Here is a 22,640-nt window from a genome sequence, read left to right on the forward strand (position 1 = left end):
ATAGACACAAAGTTAGACTTGCTCCTCGAATATATCAAAATATATCACAGTGCAGTGCTAGTGTGACACCGCAAGACATTAAACGTTATTTTGAAGAGCTAATCCTACTATTATGATGAAACAAAATTGGCCGATGATCCTGCACAACAAAAGCTTTTGTACAAGAGAGGCTGCAAATACCCTGAGAAGATCATAAATCACTCAAAATCCAATGTAAGTGTGATGTTTGCTGCCACAGCTGATGGCACATTGTTGCCACCTTATGTGATATATGAGGCTAAGCATCTCTATGATCTATGGAGTGAAGGAGGCCCGGCGGGGACCAAATATAACAGGAGTAAATCAGGATGGATGGATGGATGACCAATGCTTCCTGGACTGGTTTAAAGTGATAGTGACACCATACTATCGTTGCCTTGTGGGTAGAAAGGTTATTATTGGTAACAACTTAAGCTCTCACCTTTTCACAGCTGTCACTGATTTGTGTGAAAGAAATAGCATGGAGTTTGTCTTTCTTCCACCTAATTCCACACTCATTACACAGCCCTCGGATGTTGCACTGTTTAGACCCCTGAAAATATGGCAAAAAGTTCTGGAAAACTGGAAAAGTAGAACCAACAACAAACTTACATGACTTGTTAAGAAGTATTTTCCTCATCTGCTGAAATGAACTCTTGACATGTTATCTCCAACCATAGAAGAAGACATTTGCTCTAGTTTCAGAAAAACAGGAATGTATCCTTTTAACATGAACAGTGTGCTTGAAATGTTGCCAGATGAACATGATGGGGAACGTAGCTCTGTCAGTGACAGCCTAACAGAGTTCCTAAAGAAACAAAGGTGGGGTGGTAATTAGGGCCTACACAAACCCATCAGAAAAAGGAAACTCAATGTACCACCTGGCAGAAGTGTCCGTACACATGACTTACAGTCAATGGAAGAAGTGGAAGAACACAGTGATTATAACAGTGATAGAGATCATGATCACAACACTGGACAGACAGAAGCTATCACAACCACAAACCTTGATCAACAGTCTGAAGAAGAAACTGGAGCACAGGCATAACATGTTGGTCAGTGGGTGAAAGTGAAATTTGAGAGCATTAAGGGAGATATGACATGTTTTGTTTGGAAAATTAATTTTGCTGTGCATGAAGGAGTGACTTTTGAGGCATCATTCCTGAGATAAACCTCCAAGGATGAAAACATTTATGTCTTTCCAAATGTGAAAGATTTGTGTGAATTTGACAAAGAGCAAGTGGTTCAAATTATGAAGGAATCAACTGTTAGACGAGGCAGACATAGTTTTAAGTAATGATGTGTACTGTACCAGTACTGTATCCTTTAATGGGTTGTGTACTGTATTTTCTTACAATTATCTGTATTCCTTATAACCACAATGGCTGTTAGAATAGGATTTTGTATTTTTAAGCATGACCGTCCATAATGATCCCTGGAGCTGTAATAGATTTTTAGAAAAATGTACCTTTATGAAACATGATTTAACATTATAAGCATTGGGCATTCTGTGTCCCCTTATGCTGTACTGATATAGGTATCTAGGTATTCCTGTAAATAATATCACATTAAGTCCTGTTGTATATGGTGAAGTAGTTTTCACACTTGTCAGCACTGGCTTTTTGCAGATGGGTATAACAACAGTCTGCCAAAAATCAGATGGTACTTCTCTGGTATCATATATTTTACACACTAAATGGAATAACCTTGCCATGCAGGTTTCTCCTAAGGCAGTCACTAATTCAGAGGGAATGTCATCACTTCCAGGTTCCTTATTCCTGTTTTGGTCTCTCACTGTTCTGTCGAATTCTGTCCTCTCATTTCATCAGCATCAACAGCCTCTTCTTGTTCCAGAACCATATCATGTAATTCTTTAACTTGATACAGTAGTGGATATGTTCCTGCCTTTCTTCTGCCTTGTATTCTTTCCCTAGATTTGTTTTTTCATCTGAGCACTTAATATTCATACTCCTAGTTTTCCTTTCTCCAAAGGTTTTCTTGATTTTTCTGCATGCAGCATCTACCTTTCCTAGGACCATACAACCTTCAATATCCTTGTACTTCTCTTTCAGCCATTCTTCCTTAGCTGCTCTGCACTTTCTATCCTCTTCATTCTTTAATTGTCTATTCTTTCTGCCCTCCTCGTTGTTTGCATTCTTGTCATTTCATCGTTCATCAATCAGATCTAATATCTCCTGTGTTATCTACTGATTCTTAGTTGATATTGCCTTTCTTCCTAACCTTCCTTCAGCAGCCCTACTAATTCCATTCTTCACGACTGTCCATTCTTCCTCTGTTATGTTTCCTTCAACCTTTTCATTTAGTCCTTGTGCAACATGTTCCTTGAAACAATCCCTCACATTCCTTTCTTTCAACTTGTCTGGATTCCATCTCCTTGTATTCATTCCTTTCTTCAATTTCTTCAACTTCAGATGGCATTTCGTGACCAACAGTTGTGGTCAGTGTCCACGTCTGCTCCTGTGAAAGTCGTGCAATCCAACATTTGGTTTCTGATTCTCCGCCTAATCTTAATGAAGTCTCTTTGATACCTTCTAGTATCTCCTGGTCTTGTCTACGTATACAGCCATTGTTGGTGGTGTTTGAACCAAGTTTTAGCAAGGACTAAAGTATGATCGGTGCAGAATTCAGTCAGCCAACTTCCTCTTTCATTCCTTTGTCCCAGTCTAAATTCCATTACAGTATTACCTTCTCTTTCTTGGCCTACCACTGCTTTTCAGTCTCCCATCACAATTCGATTCTTGTCACCTTTTACGTACTGTATTAAATCTTCTGTCTATTTATATATTCTTTTGATTTCTTCATCATTCACAGAACTAGTAGGTATATACACCTGTGCAGTTGTGGTGGGCATTGGCTTGGAGCCTATCTTGACAACAATAATCCTTTCACAAGGCTGCTCGTAGTAGCTTACCCGCTGCCCTATTTTCTTATTCATTATTAAACCAAATCCTGGTTTCCCCTGTTTGAATTTGTGTTGATAATTCTTTAGTCGCCTGACCAAAAATCTTGCTTTTCCTGCCAAAGTACTTCACTTATACCAACTACATCTAACTTTTAGTCTATCCATCTACTTAAATCTCAAAATTGGTAGGAACAAATTATTGATGCTGCTTGTTGTTTTAAGGGGCCTAACATCGAATGTCATCGGCCCCTAGAGCAAATTATTGCTTACAACATCACCGTATGTCAAAAGACAACATCTTAGTACTTATGAAGGGAAAAAAGAGAGAAAAAGTAATTGTGTAGGAGTACTGTGCCAGCCTCTTACCTGGGGTCCCTGGGTTCCGGGTTTGATTTCCAGCCAGGTCAAGAAATTTTACCAGGATCCGAGAGTTGGCTTGTGGTCCATTCTGCCTACAAGATTACATTTGAGGAGGAGCTATCTGGTCGTGAGAGAGCAGTCCCAGTCTAGAAAGCCAAGAATAACAACCGACAGGATTTGTTGTGCTGACCACATGAAACCTGCAGGCCTTCGGACTAAACAGCGGTCGCTTGCTAAGCCATGGCCCTTCAGGGCTGTTGCACCATGGGATAATTGTCCTCATATGCACATTATTTGAAAAATTAATTTGTGACATATGGACTTGTAAAATGAAGTGAAAATGATAATATAAATAAGTCAAAATATGTGAAGTGGACCCTTTTCAGCAACATTACCCAAATGCAAAAGTTATATTAATAGTAGTAAATTAAATTTATTTGGCTATAGGTAACTTTGAAAATTCGAAGTATTATAAAAATTATACAGTAATAAATTAATTTTATGTAATAAATCTATAAATGCAAATTATAAATTAATAAAAAATTCACATATAATGTATAAACAAGAACAAACTATTAAATATGCACACAGATGGTATTATTTTAAATTTGAATAATCACTTTTAATAAACGTATTGAAATATTATCATGTTAAGATTTGTTCAAAATGTGTCAAACTTATAAATATCTTTTATAATAAGTATAGTGAAAAGAATTGGTTTCCTCTGTTTCTAAACAAATGACAGAACTCTTGTCTGCCACTGCACACTCACAGCATAGCATGCGCTGCCCACTATGCTGCAGTTGCTCTATCATTCCACTTAACCTGTTGATTTGTGAACGGTACTGCTCTTAAAATGTTTGAACAAATTTTATTCGATTAAATCTATTTTATAACTAAACATATGATGTTTGTATTTGCTGATTGTGGTGATTATTGCCCTAAGAGTAAGTTCAACTATGCATTGTCCGCCTTTGTGGTGTACCAATTAGCGCTATTAGCTGCTGTCATCAGAGGCCCCAGGTTCGATTTTCAATACTGCCAGAGATTTAAGAATGGCAGGACGGCGGATACAAGGTTAAAGGGGCACATGCAGATCACCTCCATTGGTTCGGGGGGCTGGGTGTATGTGCTGTTTTCAGCATTAGGTAGGGTGCCATCCTCACAGACACACAGGTGTCCTATAGGACATCATCTAAAAGATGTGTACGAGGCCTCTCCAAAGGCCACACTCTGTTTTGTTGTTGTTGTTGTTGTTATTATTATTATTATTATTATTATTATTATTATTATTATTATTATTATTATTATTATTATTATTATTATTATTACTGGGCAATCAGACTCTATTAATACTAATCACAGGGAATATGGAGAGTGCCCAACCTTCGGCAAAAGAAAAGGAAAGGCCATGAGGGGGTGGGAGGTTGAAAATTAAAGATTCACTAAGGCTTTCAAACTTAATAACGTCAGGTTTAAAAGAGAACAAGAGTTGATAAAGGGTGGTTGGATAGGAAAGATGAAAATAATGAGACTGATACAAAGTAATTGTAGCTACAGAAACCATGGTTGTCAATCCACCCTCCCAAACTGCAAATCCCAGCCCCCATTTTGATCACCTCATACGACAGGGAGAAGATACCATAGGTGTATTCTACCATCTCCATCAACATTTTTGTTTTGTTTTATTTGCTTCTGTAGCTTATTATTTTGGAAGCCACAAGAAAACAATCCTAGCCCCACCCCCAGAAAAATTTGCTGGGCACTGCCTTCACTTCATTGTTCGCCAACAGTTTCCCTCCAATTAAGCTGAACAGACTTCTAAAAAATCCCCTGTTTTAATGTAGAATGACTGGAAAAGGAGTTGATAAACATCTGTGCTAACATGGGGAAGCCCCCAAGTAAACTTTTGGATTACATTTCCCCTAATGACTTAAAATAAGTCTATGCAAAATTTTCATAATTAATTCCTTTAATTTTAATCTTTCCTGTAACCATGGCCACCTCCAAAAGGGATAGGAGTACTTTGAAAAGGATAAAGAGTTGCTTGCATGATAGGGCCTACCTACTATGCCCTACTAGTCAGCTCTCTCAGCACTATTCTTATTATGAAAAGATTAGTTAGTGATAAGGAACTTCAGAGTGACCAGCTATTCAAGGACCATGTGATTGATAAGTTTGCAATCTAGAAATCTCACTGTTTGAAACAACCTTACTAAAAAATTTAACGTACGGTAAGACCTTCTGCCTGCCCATTCATTAACAAGTAGTTTTGGGATTTGGTTTGTCACAACATCTTATTGCCACAATATATCCATAAAGTTTTAGAATTAACACAGACATCCTTGGTAGGTCAATGTTCTGAAGTTCACTTGAATCAACACAATCCAGATTTCTGAATTTGTCAAAACATCCTCTTATCACGAGATATCCAGAAGGTTCTAGAATTAATACAAAGACATCTTTGGTACATTATTGTTTCAGAATTGGCCTAGACCTACTCTTAAATTAGTACAAGTACACCTAGAAGTTTCCTGAGCATAGGTACTTGAAACACACACGAAAAATTGTAGTAGTAGTAGTAGTAGTAGTAGTTTACGAGGTATAGGCCTACACATAACTTAACACACATCAAACACTTTTACCTGACTCCATATGAGTTCAATGGGGTTAAGAGTGTAGGCCTAATGGTGAAGTGGAAGCCACGGAACACAGTAACCTGGTTTTTGTGCTACTTCTTTTGTAACATAATGTAGACATTTTTTAAAACTCTTTGGTATTTAATGGACTTTTAGGGAGGGGGGAATATGACAAATCTTTAAAAAAAAAAAAGAAAAAAGAAATGTTGGTGGGCAAAATGTTTGGCCATGGAGGCCTTTGGAATGTAATGAGGCATAAATATTTAGTTTCATGTTAAGGACAAAATAAGACCTACTGGTACCTACCCGTAAAAATACTATGGGGGGAATATTTTGGAGGGGATCTAGGATGTTTTGGGGATATACCATAGGGTGACCGGACATCCCTTATCTTACAAGATTGCCCCTGATTTTTCTCATGTGTCCCATTGTACCAGCAATTCCTACTGTCCTGCTTTTCATGAACAGTCCCGTATATTTTAAAACTAGCATGATATCCATGCTTTGCTACAGTATTATACTGAAATTTATAATTGACTGCTTAACATTTTATATATAATCCGCCAAAATTTGTGATCTGACTAGTTTTCTGAGAGATTACGACAAAGTTCCTCGAAATTTTCAATCTTTCCTTCCAGCAATCGATTTTATATTTCCCGGGCTAGCTCCAAGTATTCCGCCCGATCAGTTGGGTCCCTAAATCTTTGCCATCATTTTCTATAAGGATGTTTAATATGGATCAAATCCTTGAGGAGATCCGGCTGGTGTCGTCTTGTGTGCCATGGCAGTACTGAACCCACAGCCGGACTGCATTCGTAGTCATTACCCGTCCAGGACCCGTTTCCAGCGCGGTCCACACATTTTGACGATGGTCCACAACATTATTATTATTAGTGTGGGTGATATCAGTTGTATTTAGGTTGTTATTATTATTATTATTATTATTATTATTATTGATGTTCTGGATCCCGCAGCAAGATGCAATACCGCTACTTGGCGGTAAATTACATCTGCTGCCATTGCATTGTCGCACATACACAAGTGCGCGGGATTTCTGGCGATACGAATTATATACTTCCATGCATTATTGACTTTATTATAGAGGTGAACAATTGCATGATCAATATCATTCCTATCCTTTATTTCAAATGTGTATACATTTTTAAATATATGCCAGGATAATCTACTGCAATCTGACTTTAAGTTCTCCAAAGGAAAAGATGGCTCTTGAAAACGAACTCAGAAAAGATTAAAAATGATCGGTTTATGATCAGACTCAAGTAGTACATTAGGAACAGTAAAATCAATTGGTCTCAACTCCTTTCTCATCCCACCTCTGTTATGTTGATCTACCCCCCTCACCCCCCTCTTCCATACATACATACATACATACATACATTATCATTATAGACTGTTATGCCTTTCAGCGTTCAGTCTGCAAGCCTCTGAGAATTTACTAAACGTCGCCACAATCCTCGATTTGCAACTAGTGTTGTGGCCTCATTTAGTTCTATACCTCTTATCTTTAAATCGTTAGAAACCGAGTCTAACCATCGTCGTCTTGGTCTCCCTCTACTTCTCTTACCCTCCATAACAGAGTCCATTATTCTCCTAGGTAACCTATCCTCCTCCATTCGTCTCACATGACCCCACCACCGAAGCCGGTTTATGCGTACAGCTTCATCCATCGAGTTCATTCCTAAATTAGCCTTTATCTCCTCATTTCGAGTACCCTCCTGCCATTGTTCCCACCTGTTTGTACCAGCAATCATTCTTGCTACTTTCATGTCTGTTACTTCTAACTTATGAATAAGATATCCTGAATCCACCCAGCTTTTGCTCCCGTAAAGCAAAGTTGGTCTGAAAACAGACCGATGTAAAGATAGTTTAGTCTGGGAGCTGACTTCCTTCTTACAGAATACTGCTGATCGCAACTGCAAGCTCACTGCATTAGCTTTACTACACCTAGATTCAATCTCACCTACTATATTACCATCCTGGGAGAACACACAACCTAAATACTTGAAATTATCGACCTGTTCTAGCTTTGTATCACCAATCTGACATTCAATTCTGTTGAATTTCTTACCTACCGACATTAATTTAGTCATACCATACTCATTGCACCTATTTTCAAGTTCCAAGATATTAGACTGCAGGCTTTCGGCACAATCTGCCATTAAGACAAAGTCGTCAGCATAGGCCAAACTGCTTACTACATTTCCACCTAACTGAATCCCTCCCTGCCATTTTATACCTTTCAGCAGATGATCCATGTAAACTATGAACAGCAGAGGTGAAAAATTACAGCCATGTCTAACTCCTGTAAGTACCCTGAACCAAGAACTCATTCTACCATCAATTCTCACTGAAGCCCAATTGTCAACATAAATGCCTTTGATTGATTTTAATAATCTACCTTTAATTCCATAGTCCCCCAGAATGGCGAACATCTTTTCCCTCGGTACCCTGTCATATGCTTTCTCTAGATCTACGAAACATAAACACAACTGCCTATTCCTCTCGTAGCATTTTTCAATTACCTGGCGCATACTGAAAATCTGATCCTGACAGCCTCTCTGTGGTCTGAAACCACACTGATTTTCATCCAACTTCCTCTCAACGACTGATCGCACCCTCCCTTCCAAGATGCCAGTGAATACTTTGCCTGGTATACTAATCAATGAGATACCTCGATAGTTGTTGCAATCCTTCCTGTTTCCTTGCTTGTAGATAGGTGCAATTACTGCTTTTGTCCAATCTGAAGGTACCTTACCAACACTCCACGCTAATTTTACTACTCTATGAAGCCATTTCATCCCTGCCTTCCCACTATACTTCACCATTTCAGGTCTAATTTCATCTATTCCTGCTGCCTTATGACAATGGAGTTTTTTTACTATCCTTTCCACTTCCTCAAGCATAATTTCACCAACATCATTTTCCTCCTCCCCATGAGCTTGGCTGTTTGCAACACCACCATGATGATTTCCTTTTACATTGAGAAGATGTTCAAAATATTCCCTCCACCTCTCCAGTGATTCCCTGGGGTCTATTATGAGTTCACCTGAATTACTCAAAACACTGTTCATTTCCTTTTTCCCACCCTTCCTAAGATTTTTTATTACTGTCCAGAAAGGTTTCCCTGCTGCTTGACCTAGCCTTTCCAGGTTATTACCAAAATCTTCCCATGACTTCTTTTTGGATTCAACAACTATTTGTTTCACTCTGTTTCTTTCATCTACGTACAAATCCCTGTCTGCCTCGGCCTTTGTTTGGAGCCATTTGTGATAAGCCTTCTTTTTACGTTTACAGGCTGCTCTCACTTCATCATTCCACCAAGATGTTCGCCTTTTCCCATCTTTACACACAGTTGTTCCTAGGCATTCCCTTGCTGTTTCTACTACAGCATCCCTGTATGCCACCCATTCACTTTCTATATCCTGAACCTGTTTATTGTCTACTGTTCGAAACTTCTCACTAATCATATCCATGAACTTCTGTCTAATTTCCTCGTCTTGGAGATTTTCTACCCTTATTCGTTTGCAGACAGATTTCACTTTCTCTACCCTAGGCCTAGAGATACTTAGTTCACTACAGATCAGATAGTGGTCTGTATCATCGAAAAATCCCCGAAAAACTCTTACATTCCTAACAGATTTCCTGAATTCAAAGTCTGTTAAGATATAGTCTATTATGGATCTGGTACCCCTAGCCTCCCATGTGTAGCGGTGAATAGCCTTATGCTTGAAGAATGTATTCGTAACAGCTAAACCCATACTAGCACAGAAGTCCAGCAAACACTTCCCATTCCCATTAGCTTCCATATCTTCCCCACATTTACCAATCACCCTTTCGTATCCTTCAGTTCTATTCCCAACTCTCACATTGAAATCGCCCATTAGCACTATTCTATCTTTGCTGTTGACCCTGATCACGATGTCACTCAATGCTTCATAAAACTTGTCAACTTCATCCTCATCTGCACCCTCACATGGTGAAGACACGGACACAATTCTTGTCTTAATTCCTCCCACTGACAAATCTACCCACATCATTCGCTCATTTACGTGCCTAACAGCAACAATGTTGCGTGCAATAGTATTCCTGATAAAGAGCCCTACCCCAGACTCTACCCTTCCCTTTCTAACACCCGTCAAGTACACCTTATAATCTCCTATCTCTTCCTCCTTATCTCCCCTTACCCGAATATCGCTTACTCCTAGCACATCCAGATGCATCCTCTTTGCTGACTCAGCCAGTTCTACCTTCTTTCTTCCATAAGCCCCATTAATATTGATAGCTCCCCATCGAATTCCATTTCGTTCGCCAAGTTGTTTCCAAGGAGTCCCTCGCCTGTCAAATGGGAGTGGGACTCCATTACTCCCATAGGTCCAAGGCTTGCTTAAAGTGTTCTGAGCTCGGTGAATTCATGAAGCAGGATGCTGCCCTACTTGCACATAGTCCAAGTGAGGATCTCTCCTCTAACGGGTTATGGACCACCGGTGAATTGTATAGTCCTAGCCGCCTGAGCACAAGGAGGGCCACGACTCAGAATATGTCCGAGATGCCCACTCCCATTCCATAGCAACTGGTATCCCGACTCTCAGGACCACTTACTAGGCCACTCAGCCGTTGCCCATGGTTCACGAACTAGGACGTGACATGACTACAGTAACCCACAAACATGAACCCTTCTTCCAAAAAAAAAGACGTGTTTATGTTTAAAGAAGATTCCAAATACGGTACCAATGAAATATAAGTATCCCCATAAAAAGAATTCACTTTTTTTCACTTCCTTTCACACTCCCCCCCCCCCCCCATTCCCCCATTAAGTGAATTTTCCGGCAAAAAATACTTGTTTCTTTATTAGTACAGGATCTTCTAAATACCAATTATCATGACTGTAACATCTTCAGTTTTTGAGATATTTGTCCTCATAAAAGGAATGCAACTCCTTTTCACCCCCACACCCCCAAGTTGCTTTCCCCCCAAAAATGCGTTTTTCTTTGTTTTTAAAGGAGATCCAAATACCAATTTTCATGTCTGTAACAACTTTAGTTTTTATTAGATGTAATTATTCTCATACAATTAATTCAATTAATTTTTCAGTTCTTTCACACACACACACACACACTCATCATTGGATTTTCAGAGAATATGTGTTTCTTTACTTTTAAAGCAGATTCCAAATACCAGTTTCACGTCTGCAAAATCTTTTGTTTTTAAGATAATAGTATCTTCGTACAAATAATTCAATTAATTTTTCAATTCCCCCCCCCCCCCCCTTTCAGTGGATATCCAAAAACAAAAAATAAGTACCTATTTCTTTATTTTTAAAGGAGATTCTAAATACCAAATTTCACGTCTATAACATCTTCAGTTTTTGAGATATCTGTATTCTAATTAAAAGAATTCAACCCCATTTTCAGTCACTTCTACCTCCCTCCCCTCCCAAGTGTTTTTTTTCCGAAAACAAGAAATACATGTTTCTTAATTTTTAATAGAGATAAATAATACCATTTTTTCACTTCTGTAACTTGTTAAGTTTTTAAGCTATACTGTGGATGTGCTCATTTTAAAAATTCACCACCTTTTTAGTTTCCTTGAAGTGGCGTTTCCGAAAACAAGTCACCTTTTTTTCTTTACTTTTACAGGAGATTCCAAATACCAGTTTTTACATCTGTAACATTTTAAGTTCCTGAAATTTACTGTAGATATAGTCTTTCTAAAAATTCACCCAATTTGTCACTCCTGTTTAACCCCCATTAATTGGATTTTCCAAAAAAAGAAAGAAAAGTGTTTTTCTTTCTCTTTAAAAGAGATCCCAAATACCAATTTTCAGGTCTGTAATACCTTCAGTTTCTGAGATATAAGTATCCTCATTAAAGGCGTTCAACCCCTTTTCCACCCGTTTTCACCCCTCCTATTGGAATTTTCCTAAGACAAACAAAATATGTTTATTTACTTTTAAAGGAAATTCTAAATACCAATTTTTACATCTGTAAACTTTTAAAGTTTTGAGATATAGATACACTCATTTTAAAAATTCATCCCCCTTTTCACCCCCTTAGCGATGGAATATCAAAAAATCCTTCCTTAGCGAGCACCTACATTGTAATATAAATGTATTCTCAAAATTTCATTTCTTTATGTCTGGTAGTTTTGGCTGGGCGATGATGAATCAGTCAGTCAGGACATGCTCATATTTATAGATAGATACTGTGTTTAAACACTATTCATCACAAAGCTCTGATGTATATTTCTCATTGTGTAAAGTAATTGCGGTTTGTGTGTTTGGCACTAAATGTAAGAAATGAGTGAGATAGATGTTTATAAAATGAAAAAATGACAACCTATAATCCTCCATAGTGAACATCGTTGAAAGACATTTTTTTTTTATGTCCTGGAATTGGGCCACTTTCATTTTTAATAATAAAAATCATCATCAGTAGTAGTAATCTATAAATAAACTGTACTCTTTCTGAGGTCTGTGGCTCATTTTGAGAAACTCTAATCATAAATAGGGCCCAATAATCAATGGCAGTCATGCTTGTATCTGGTCACCTTAACGTATCGTGTATGATATTTTGGGACAGCACTGTGTTTTGACATTTACACAGGCTGCCATGTATACCTTTGAATGGAAAACAAAAAGTTACAAACATAAAGAGCAGAATGTACCAAATTTGTTACAATATAGGATCACAAGTTACATGTACTGTCTCAGCAAGAGAAAAAGAAACGCACCAGATATAGGCTATCATATATGACACACGTGGTTGCTAGAGGATATCAGTACCCCACCATCTACAGAACCAGAGTCACTACCTCTGTAATAAAGACAAGCCCCCCATCTTTTGCAGTCAGTCATTTCATGCCAGTTGAATGACCATAGAATATAAGGCTTCTTTCCTGGAATTAATGGTAGAATCAATCTAGGCTTTTGAAATTGCATGCCTATCATTTGTTACATTCAAATTCAAATAAATAATTAATTATGCAAACTTATGCATGATATCTTTTACCGTCACACAAATATCATCGTCTCCACAACACCAAATTTATTCTATCCATTAAGAGAGGTTTACGTTTCCTCTTAAGAAACTGGAAGCCTACATAATTTAGTACCATGGTATTCAAACTTTATGGTTAGCTTACCTCCAAAATCCAATTGTTTTCCTTTGTACCGCTGAAGTACAAGTATACTGTGATTATACCACAAATTTTTCTGTTATTTGCTTTACATCGCACCGACACAGATAGGTCTTGTGGCGACGAATATACCACAGATAAGAAATTATTTTTACTGGATGCCAAATAATATTAACCATCATCATCTGCAGCTTATCCCACTTGCTCAGGGTCCCTGAATGCCCTGAAGCATCAAAGAGTTGTGGCCAGAGATTTAAAGTTGCATGCCCTTCCTTCCTTCCTTCCTTCCTTCCTTCCTTCCTTCCTTCCTTCCTTCCTTCCTTCAACTGAAAATCTCATCTCAGCGACATTGGAAATCAAACCAAGGTTGTCAAGATAAAGCCAAGCAGCTAAATCATTATACCACCTTGTTCCCGAATAATAACAATAATACCAATATAATTGGTCTGTTATTGGACATTATAAATTTTCCAACTAACTCATTCATGGTTACCAGCGTTTCACCCCAGTGTGCTAATTGGGCTCATCAGTTGGTAAATAGCACACCTACCAAGACGCATGGCTAGTGCATACCATGGAGGTCCATAATACAATTTAAGCCCCCTCCTCCCGCTGGGAGGAGGAGTTTGGTTAGTTTTGCTGGTACTGGTGTGAGTGAACACTCCTCACCCAGCGGTTTAGTGAGCTGTTGAATTTAGGGGATATGTATATTGAGTGATTGTCTTAGTGTGTTATAATAGTTATTAGGAAGTTGATAATTTGTGAATAATGACATTATGGTTGTTGGTCTCCCATCCAGTGAGTGACCACGTCCAATGTTGCTTAAGTGTAGTTTAGTGAATTTGAATTTTATTTTGAAGAGTTTTAATGACTGTTTATTAGGACACGTTTGATTATTCCCTAAGTGTATGGCTGACACAGTAATTATTGTTTCAGATACGTGGTCTTGTTGGGATGGTCACCCATCCAAACACTAACCATGCCCGGCATTTACCTTTTATGTGGTAATGGGCATTTGTCTGGTAATTACTCAGGGACTACACATTTTGCAAACTGTTGCGTTTACATTTAATGTGAGTGTGCAGATGTAATTTTGAAAAACAGCATTATTAATGGGAAACAGCATGTCGTGCCATGGTTCCAGTGCTTTGAAGACCATGATTTAAGGAAGTGAGGACATGTATGACTGGGTGGGATGATTTAATGTGTTGGTATGTTTAATTCAGGATTAGTTGTCGGCTTGGCATGGTAATGGGGTCTTGGCTTTGGTCTGTGAGGAGCTTGAGTAGTAAAAGGTTGAGCAGGTAAGGGGTGTCTCTGGTTGAGGGGTCTGGGTTCGAAGGTTGTGGAATAGTGAGACTTAGGAGTGAAGGAGGTGTGTTATGTTGGTGTAGGTGTTGGGCACGTTTGTAGTGAGCTTTAACTGCTTGTTTTAGAAAAGGGCAGCCAGGGAACGAGGCGGCATGGCTGCCTTGGCAGTTGGCGCACCTCTCCTGGTCCCTCGGTACCTCACAAATAGTGTGTCGATGAGGACCGCCACATCTATTACATCTGGTGGACTCGGATGTGGAGGCCACTGCATAGGCTACTTGGAGCCACTGGCAGTGCCAATGCACTGTGAGAGACTCAGTCTCATTTTCAAAAACTGATGCCTGCCTGGCCATCAGATGATATAGATGTTGATTCCCATAGGGAGCCTGAAATGTCCCGAATGAGTAAATTTATAATACCAATATAATTGGTCCGTTATTGGACATTATAAATTTTCCGGCTAACTCATTCATGGTTGCCAGCGTTTCACCCCAGTGTGCTAATTGGGCTCATCAGTCAGTAAATAGCACACCTACCAAGACGCATGGCTAGTGCATACGGTGGAGGCCACTGCATAGGCTACTTGGAGCCACCGGCAGCGCCAGTGCACTATGAGAGAATTTGTCTCATTTTCAAAAATTGATGCCTGCCTGGCCATCAGAGATGATATAGATGTTGATTTCCACAGGGAACCTGAAATATTTGTCCCAAATGAGCAACTATGAATGATTAACCAGAAAATTTATAATGTCCAATAACGGAACAATTATATTGGTGTTATAAATTTACTCATTCGGGACAAATATTTCAGGTTCCCTAAGGGAATTGACATCTATTTCATAATAACAATAATGTATTGTATACATACCCTTGTTGGGCAAAAGAAACCTCTTAACTCCTTCAGAGTACAGTTTACAGAAGAAGCCTAAAACTGAGCAGTCAGCAATAGCCAGAAAACTGTCCCTGGCATTTTCATTGCTTATTTGACCATTTGTGGTCTTCTTTTCCCTTCTCAAGTAATGCAGCAAGCCTTCACAAGACAGATCGAGAAACGTGGTTTTCTCCCGACTGGAATTACAAACTTTTCATTGCCTAGGAATGATGTTTATAAGAGTATAATTGTTAATGCAACAATTATTATTATTGAACTATATACACTGCTTGAAACAAAAAAATTGAAAGAACAATACAGCATGAGTAAGCATTTTCACATACCTCTAGCGGTATGCGTACCACACTTTGAATATCACTGATTTAGTTGAACTGAAACTGAAAAATGTTACAATATCATTGTTTATAGATTGCAATAATTTGCACAAGGTAAGTGGTTCATTCCAAAAAAGAATCTTGAATTTACCTCTGCATTTCATTTTGCAAAAAATCTTCATACTTTTTAGTCCTTAGAGCACATTTGCAGTTCTTCCTTAGTCTTGTAAATTAGCTTGATTTTTTTATACAGAATCCACCTACATGCATAATTGACTGATACATCACACAACTTTGTGCTTAGTTTCCTGACCCCTCTTATTTGCTAAACTTGAACCTTATTGACATTATTTATTGTACAGTGTACTCTCTGTGATCATTTCCAACTGGTTTTCTACTTGTATACCTCACAACACAAGGGTCTTGCCTTTTGAAAATTGATGTATCTTTGATAAAGACTATTTATCGAGATTTTATACAAACGGCACTTACACAATCTCAAAAAGAAATAGTAAATAATTATTTTGACAAACTATGCCTCTTAAAGCTCACTAGGGTATGTGTGAAAGTTGCTTATCCAATGAACTATAATTACCTCCTATGCTCTCTCTGTATGTTTACATGAGGATTATGCCCAAACTCTGGTGAAAAAATACTATAGCGTTTGGTGAATGTTTTGCATATGTAAATATTGTCTGCATCCCAGTAGTTTTAAGCTAGTGACCACTTCAAGTTAACCGCTGTGGGTGGGGGACTCAGATGAAGAATACATTCACGGTATCCCCTGCCTGTCGTAAGAGGTGACTAAAAGGGGCGACCAAGAGATGATTGAATTAGAATCATGAAAATACTTGTGATTAGTACAATCATGTGGGGAACACCATGAGTCACCTTTACTTGCGAGTAGTACCACTATGCTAGATACATAATAGGTTTGTAATTAGTAGCAACAGAGGATTAATCAGTTGAACTGATACATGCATTTTACAGTACCAGTGATTAGTACTGCTATATGCGGAACATCACTGGCTTACTTTGCCTGTTATTAGTTCCATTGTGAGAAACACCATGGGTCTGGGCATTGCCTGTGATTAGTACCAATATATAAGCAACACCCTCGGTCTGCATCACCTGTAATTAGTACCCACTATGTGAGAAACACCATGAGAATACCGGCACCCATGATTAGTAAACCTATGTGAGAAAACCATGGGTTTGCGTTGCATATGGGTGGCACCATTAAGTGAGAATCACCATAGGTCTGCATTACCTGTATGACATACAATACTTGTGAGTACTACCATAATGTTTGGAACACCATAAGTCTATGCTACTTTTCATTAGTACCGCAACACGAAAAATACCTTGGTTCTACTTTGCTAGCAATAACGTACCATTATAAGGGGCTGTTGACATGGATTTTAGACCTCTTTGGACAGCAAGCATCACTAATTCAGAATTGTGCTTTGGAAGCAGTCGCTGGTCAGTAATACTATTGTTTCAAGATGGTTTCTGGGAAGGTGGGGCATTGCAGGTCAGAACCAGTGATTGTTTTAATTTCATAATCATTGTTCATCATCGTCTTTTTGAGTTCTAGTCAGTGGATCAATTTTGACTTTATTTTTAACTTTCAGTATTGTGAGTTGGATCTGCTGATTATTTTAAATTCATCCATTCATTCTTCATCATTACGTTTTGAATTCTGGTGATTGGATGAATTTTGGACTTTAAAATTGTCAGTACATTTCATCTCATTTCGTACCATCAGGGGCCGATGAACTAGATGTTAAACCAAACCAATCCAAACCTCATAGCACAACAGCCCCGAAGGGCCATGGCTTACCAAGCGACCGCTGCTCAGCCCAAAGGCCTACAGATTATGAGGGGTCATGTGGTCAGCACGACGGATCTCTCGGCCATTGTTCTTTGCTTCCTAGACCGAGGCCGCCATCACACCATCAGATAGCTCCTCAATTGTAATCACGTAGGCTGAGTGGACCTCGAACCAGCCCTCAGATTCAGGTAAAAATCCCTAACCTGGCCAGGAATCGAACCCGGGGCCTCTGGATAAAAGGCAGGCACGCTACCCATACACCGCGGGGCTGGCAAACTACATGTTAAGCCCCTTTAAACAACAAGCATCATCATCATCGTCATCATCAGCACTTTAGTCTTGTATTACATATCATAAACTAATATCGTTTCTTCTTCTTCTTCTTCTTCTTCTTATTCTTTTATTCAGTTATTTGAGGTTGGCACTCACTATATGCAGATTAAACTCAGTTTTACAGCTGGATGGCTTTCCTGATGCTAATCCCAATTAGGACTTTATACTGTATCTTTTACATGTTTCTATAGAGATTGGTAGTTTAGGATGGTGTCTTGTGTGTAAATGAGGAACAAGCTATTATTAATACACAGCATAGCTACACAGATATAATGTTGTTTGAATAAATGAATGAACGATTGCATGATTGAGGATGAATATGAGGAAGTTATTGTATTTGCAAAGACTGCAGAACTCTTATATGTTTGAATGATCTGCTTATTTCTATAATAACATTTCTGGCAATAATAATTTTTTAATTATTATTATTATTATCAGCATCATTATTATTATTATTATCTTCTTGTCATGGATGATTTCAGGTGGAGATGATTTTCAGGAATTCTTTATTGGTCGTGATAAGGGTGATGTATTACTTACTAAGAAGCTGGACTGGGAAAAGAAGAACAACTATAATCTTACAATCAGTGTGACAGATGGAGTGCACACAGTGTACACACAGGTAAGTTACATCCATTCACAAGTACACATTTAACATCATTAATTCACCAAGCATAAAAATTGTAAACCTTTCATAGGGCATTAAAATGAGTAGATTTATAGAAAGAAAAAAAAGGCAATTAAAATGTTACTGACATGCTGAAGTGAGGTAAGTATTCAGGACTGAACTCATCCAAAAAATACCAGGATGAGAAATGGAACATCTTTCTTACCTGACAATTAATACAGACATTATCCTCTATATAGGTTTTGCCATTGTTTGTTTTGAGGTTGCAGCCCTGCAGTCTTAACTTGGTGAGATAGTGGCCCCTGTCTAGAAAGTCAATAATAATATCAAGAGGATTCATCATGCTAATCATGCTTCACTTTGTATTCTGCAAGCCTTCAAGTTGAGCAGTGATCGTATAGACCAAGGCCCATCAGAGCTGTAGCGCTGTTGATGGAAGAAGGAAAGGGTTGTTTTCAGTTACTGGGACAACTATATTAGGGATGGCATCTTCTTTCATTACTCTTGTAAGTGTCTGTCCATTGTTTGCAGTTCAAAGGACCTAAACTGAGTGGTCTGTACTGGTTTCTTTTGACAACAAATTAACTCTTAAAACAAACAGCTTTTGTATATTGCCATGATATCTGATAATGTTTAGTAATGCACCCATTTACAACAAATGATTCCAGGAGTACAATGTCAGACAATTTGAGTGATGGACTAGCCCTAGTGAATGACAAAGTCTGAGGAAAGCAAACTACTAACAATTGAAATGAAGTCCTATAACATATGCAGGTTGCAGGGCGAAATAAGAATGGACCACATAATCTATATGGAGAGAGAGTCGCAATAAGGAGACTCGGAGAGAGGATAGAACAGCATTTTATAAGAAAAGACTCTGAGACTCTTAGCAGCTACCAAGCAACTTCAGTCTGCAGAAAGAAGGGTTCTTAAATGATAAAGGGAAGAGATGAAGAAATTTACAACACCAAAATGAGAGTAAACACACGCCCTAGCTTTAACTCATTGGCACCTTGCATAACATAAATTTTGACACCCCCCCCCCCCTTTGTGCCCCTTTTATTTATCTAGCAAAAGCAAGAAAAACAATAATTGTTTAAATTTGTCAAACAAAAGCTTTGTTTATTATAATTGGTATTGCAATGATTAGGCCTGCTGCTAATAATAAAATGCATTAATTACTGGTAACTAATTAATTGACAATTTTGGTTCAGTTATGAATGTGTTAATCATTACTAGGCTGAACCCATTGAAATTCAATGGAATACTAAGTCCTAAAGTATAGTTTTCTGGCACTTAAAACTGTTGAGTGACAGTGTTTGCTACATGTAGTTTCCAGAGACTAAATACAGACTCCAGCATTTAACTTACAGACTGAAGTGTGTAGTACCTATTTGCAGAGAAATTAAGGTTCAATGTCTCTCAAATATAGTGCTGTTAGAGTACCTCCTTGAATACTATATTTATTGCCCTATGGCTTGCTGGCACTATTTGTACTTTCAAATTGTCAAACTCGAACGATTGCTACGTATAGCTGGCCATGGCTAAATACAGACTGGGATAAGTATACACCAACATGGTCTAAAGTCTGTCCTTCAGTTTTGTTAATTGTCATACTGAATGCAAGGCAAATTGGAAACTGCGTCTTTTAAAATTAAATGGAAGAGTAGTGTTGGATGGTGTTGAATCAATTCTAGGAATCAAAACTCTCTGTCTAACACTTAACCCCATGATTATTTCAAGTTCCAAACAACTGTCATGCGTTTTTCGTACAAATAATCTTGTTCCAGTTAGAAGCCCTGTGTAGCATTTAAGTTTCTTAATAACATTACAATTTCTCCAGGTCTTAATATAAGGACATGAGGAGGCAAGCCACTTAATTCTAAGCTATTCAGAAACTATGGGCAATTGGAAAGTTTCATTTTCATCATCAGTAATAAGTTATTTACACTGATGTATGTTCTGGCCGGTCCAGGCTGAAGACATAACTTTAGAATTAATTGTATTTCAGTGTTCATTTTTAGGGGTAAGAATGGCAATTTTGGACAAACTTATAACATATTCTAGTGATTCAAATTTATTCCCGTAAACTCTGCAGACTATATTTTGCTTTGCGATGGTAGAGGGTGGTAAATCAACAACAGATTGCTCTGGCAATTCATGATTCATTGAATTCATTGAAGGATAATCTCCATTACAATTTTCAGCAAAACATCAGCAAAGTTTAATTCTTGTGGTCTTGCTCGCATATTTTTAAACTGATGATATATTTTAAATTCTGACCAAAGAAGAGAAAATGTAATACTGTTCTGAATAACAGGTTGTTTGGAAGCATGAGGAACAACAGGAAAATCCTGTCTAAAATCTCCATCATATTTTATGTGTTGTGCACATAGTTCATCCCAGATGCTTTTTAACAACTTTTAACATCATTTGTGTATGTTTATACATCTGTTTAGTCATTAGATGTGTTTGTGCAGTTTTGTATTAAGGCTGATGATGGCCAGCCAAGGCCAAAACTAGTTCCTAGATTTAAAATGTAAAGTAAACATTGCATGATATAGTATTGAAAAGTAGGACCTTTACGACATAAGTTTAGTTATTATTGTGGCCACATGCTAGAATGCAATCCAAGGTCTAAGGCACAATGCACACAGTGAAGACGTGGCTCAGACATCGAGTGGTGACATAGCTCTTTTTCAAGTCCTTTCCATGTGAACAAATGTGTCAATGCACATAGCTGTGATGGGTTGCAGGCATGCCACTACGAAGCCAGTGCCACATTCCCTTCTAGTCTCTAGTGGCTTTAGAAAGCAGCACGTGGCATATGACTTCAATTGAAAGTGGAGTGCAAGCTATAAAAGACAACAAAAATGCATGATGATTTGGAATTTAATATTCAATTTTGTGAAGAGATCAAAAAGTATTCAACGTTATATGACTTCAGTCACTCAAATTATTGTACACTGAGAGGACAAAGCATGGAAAATGATCGCAAGGAAATTAAACATTGAATATTTCATTCTTCCTTCCTTTTTCACCTACAAAGGGTCTTTGAATATTTGTGAGTTGTTTGAAGAAGACATTATGAAGTATCACTCGGGTTTTCAATGCTTCTGTATGCTTTACTCATGTCACGTCTGCACCACGTCTCCACCTGACGTCCAAGCTACGACTTCTCTGTATGCATTGTGCCTAATACAGGTGAGGACACGACTGCTACTTACGGAGCTGCCGTCTTGAGACTCAATGTGGGAGCTAAAATTTTTTGTCATTGAAAAATTGCTTATGTGACCACTGAAACCAAAAGGAACTGTGATGTTTGGGCTACCAGATGTTTTAAAGTACCGGGTGAGTTGGCCATGCGGTTAGTGGTGCACAGCTTTGAACTTGCATCCAGGATATAATGGATTCAAATCCCACTGTCAGCAGCCCTGAGGATGGTTTTCTGTGGTTTCCCATTTTCACACCAGGCAGTACCTTAATTAAGGCCATGACCCCTTTCTTCCCATTCCTAGTAGGTCTTTTCTATCCCATCATCACCATGAAAGCTATCTGTGTCAGTGCGACGTAAAGCAAATAATATTAATAATAATAATAATAATAAAATGTTTTGAAGTACCTAGAATACCATATTCTCTACCAGTGCCATTAAATCTAGAGCAACCAGAAGTAGCACCTGTGACAGCATCCATTACTTCACCAAGACGATCACAAAGGGAAAGATATGCACCTGGCCAAATCCAAGATTATGTTATGTGTCATGTGACTACTATTTATCATTTTAATTTTGTTTTGTGTACATATACTGTCAATGGTTCCCGAGTACAGAAGATAGTTTTCACAACCACTTAAATAAAGCATAATTAGCAACATTATTGCACACAGAAGAAATCATTATTCTTGCCAGTGAATGAATGCCTACTGTAATATGAGTTAGAAATGCCAACCATATGAGAGTGATTAGGAGGTAACAAGAACAGTGGTAATGCTTTTGAAGCCTGCATAAGAAGAGGAAAGAACTTACATTAATGACCACAAATGAAGAATGTTACAATATTAGATCATGCTCAGGAATATCAACTTTTTCTGTACTTTAGGAATCCAATTTGAAGGTATTAGCAATTTAGTATGCTGTAGTATCCAATTAATAAAAAACTACCAAATATAACAACAAGAATTAATACTATTAAGAGATAACACAAATTAACTATAATACAGAAGAAACTCTTC

General features: G+C 38.1%; 1 protein-coding gene across 1 annotated transcript in view; it reads left to right on the plus strand.

The window, feature by feature from the left end:
- The window catches only part of LOC136874446 (fat-like cadherin-related tumor suppressor homolog), a 671,031-nt gene that overhangs the window by 350,026 nt on the left and 298,365 nt on the right, over nucleotides 1–22,640 (plus strand). The window contains exon 9 of the mRNA XM_068227805.1: nucleotides 18,262–18,401. Within this exon, the coding sequence (XP_068083906.1) occupies nucleotides 18,262–18,401 (140 nt within the window). The remainder of the gene's footprint in view (nucleotides 1–18,261; nucleotides 18,402–22,640) is intronic.

This window comes from Anabrus simplex, chromosome 5 (assembly GCF_040414725.1).
Source record: "Anabrus simplex isolate iqAnaSimp1 chromosome 5, ASM4041472v1, whole genome shotgun sequence".
Taxonomy (NCBI): Eukaryota; Metazoa; Arthropoda; class Insecta; order Orthoptera; family Tettigoniidae; genus Anabrus; species Anabrus simplex.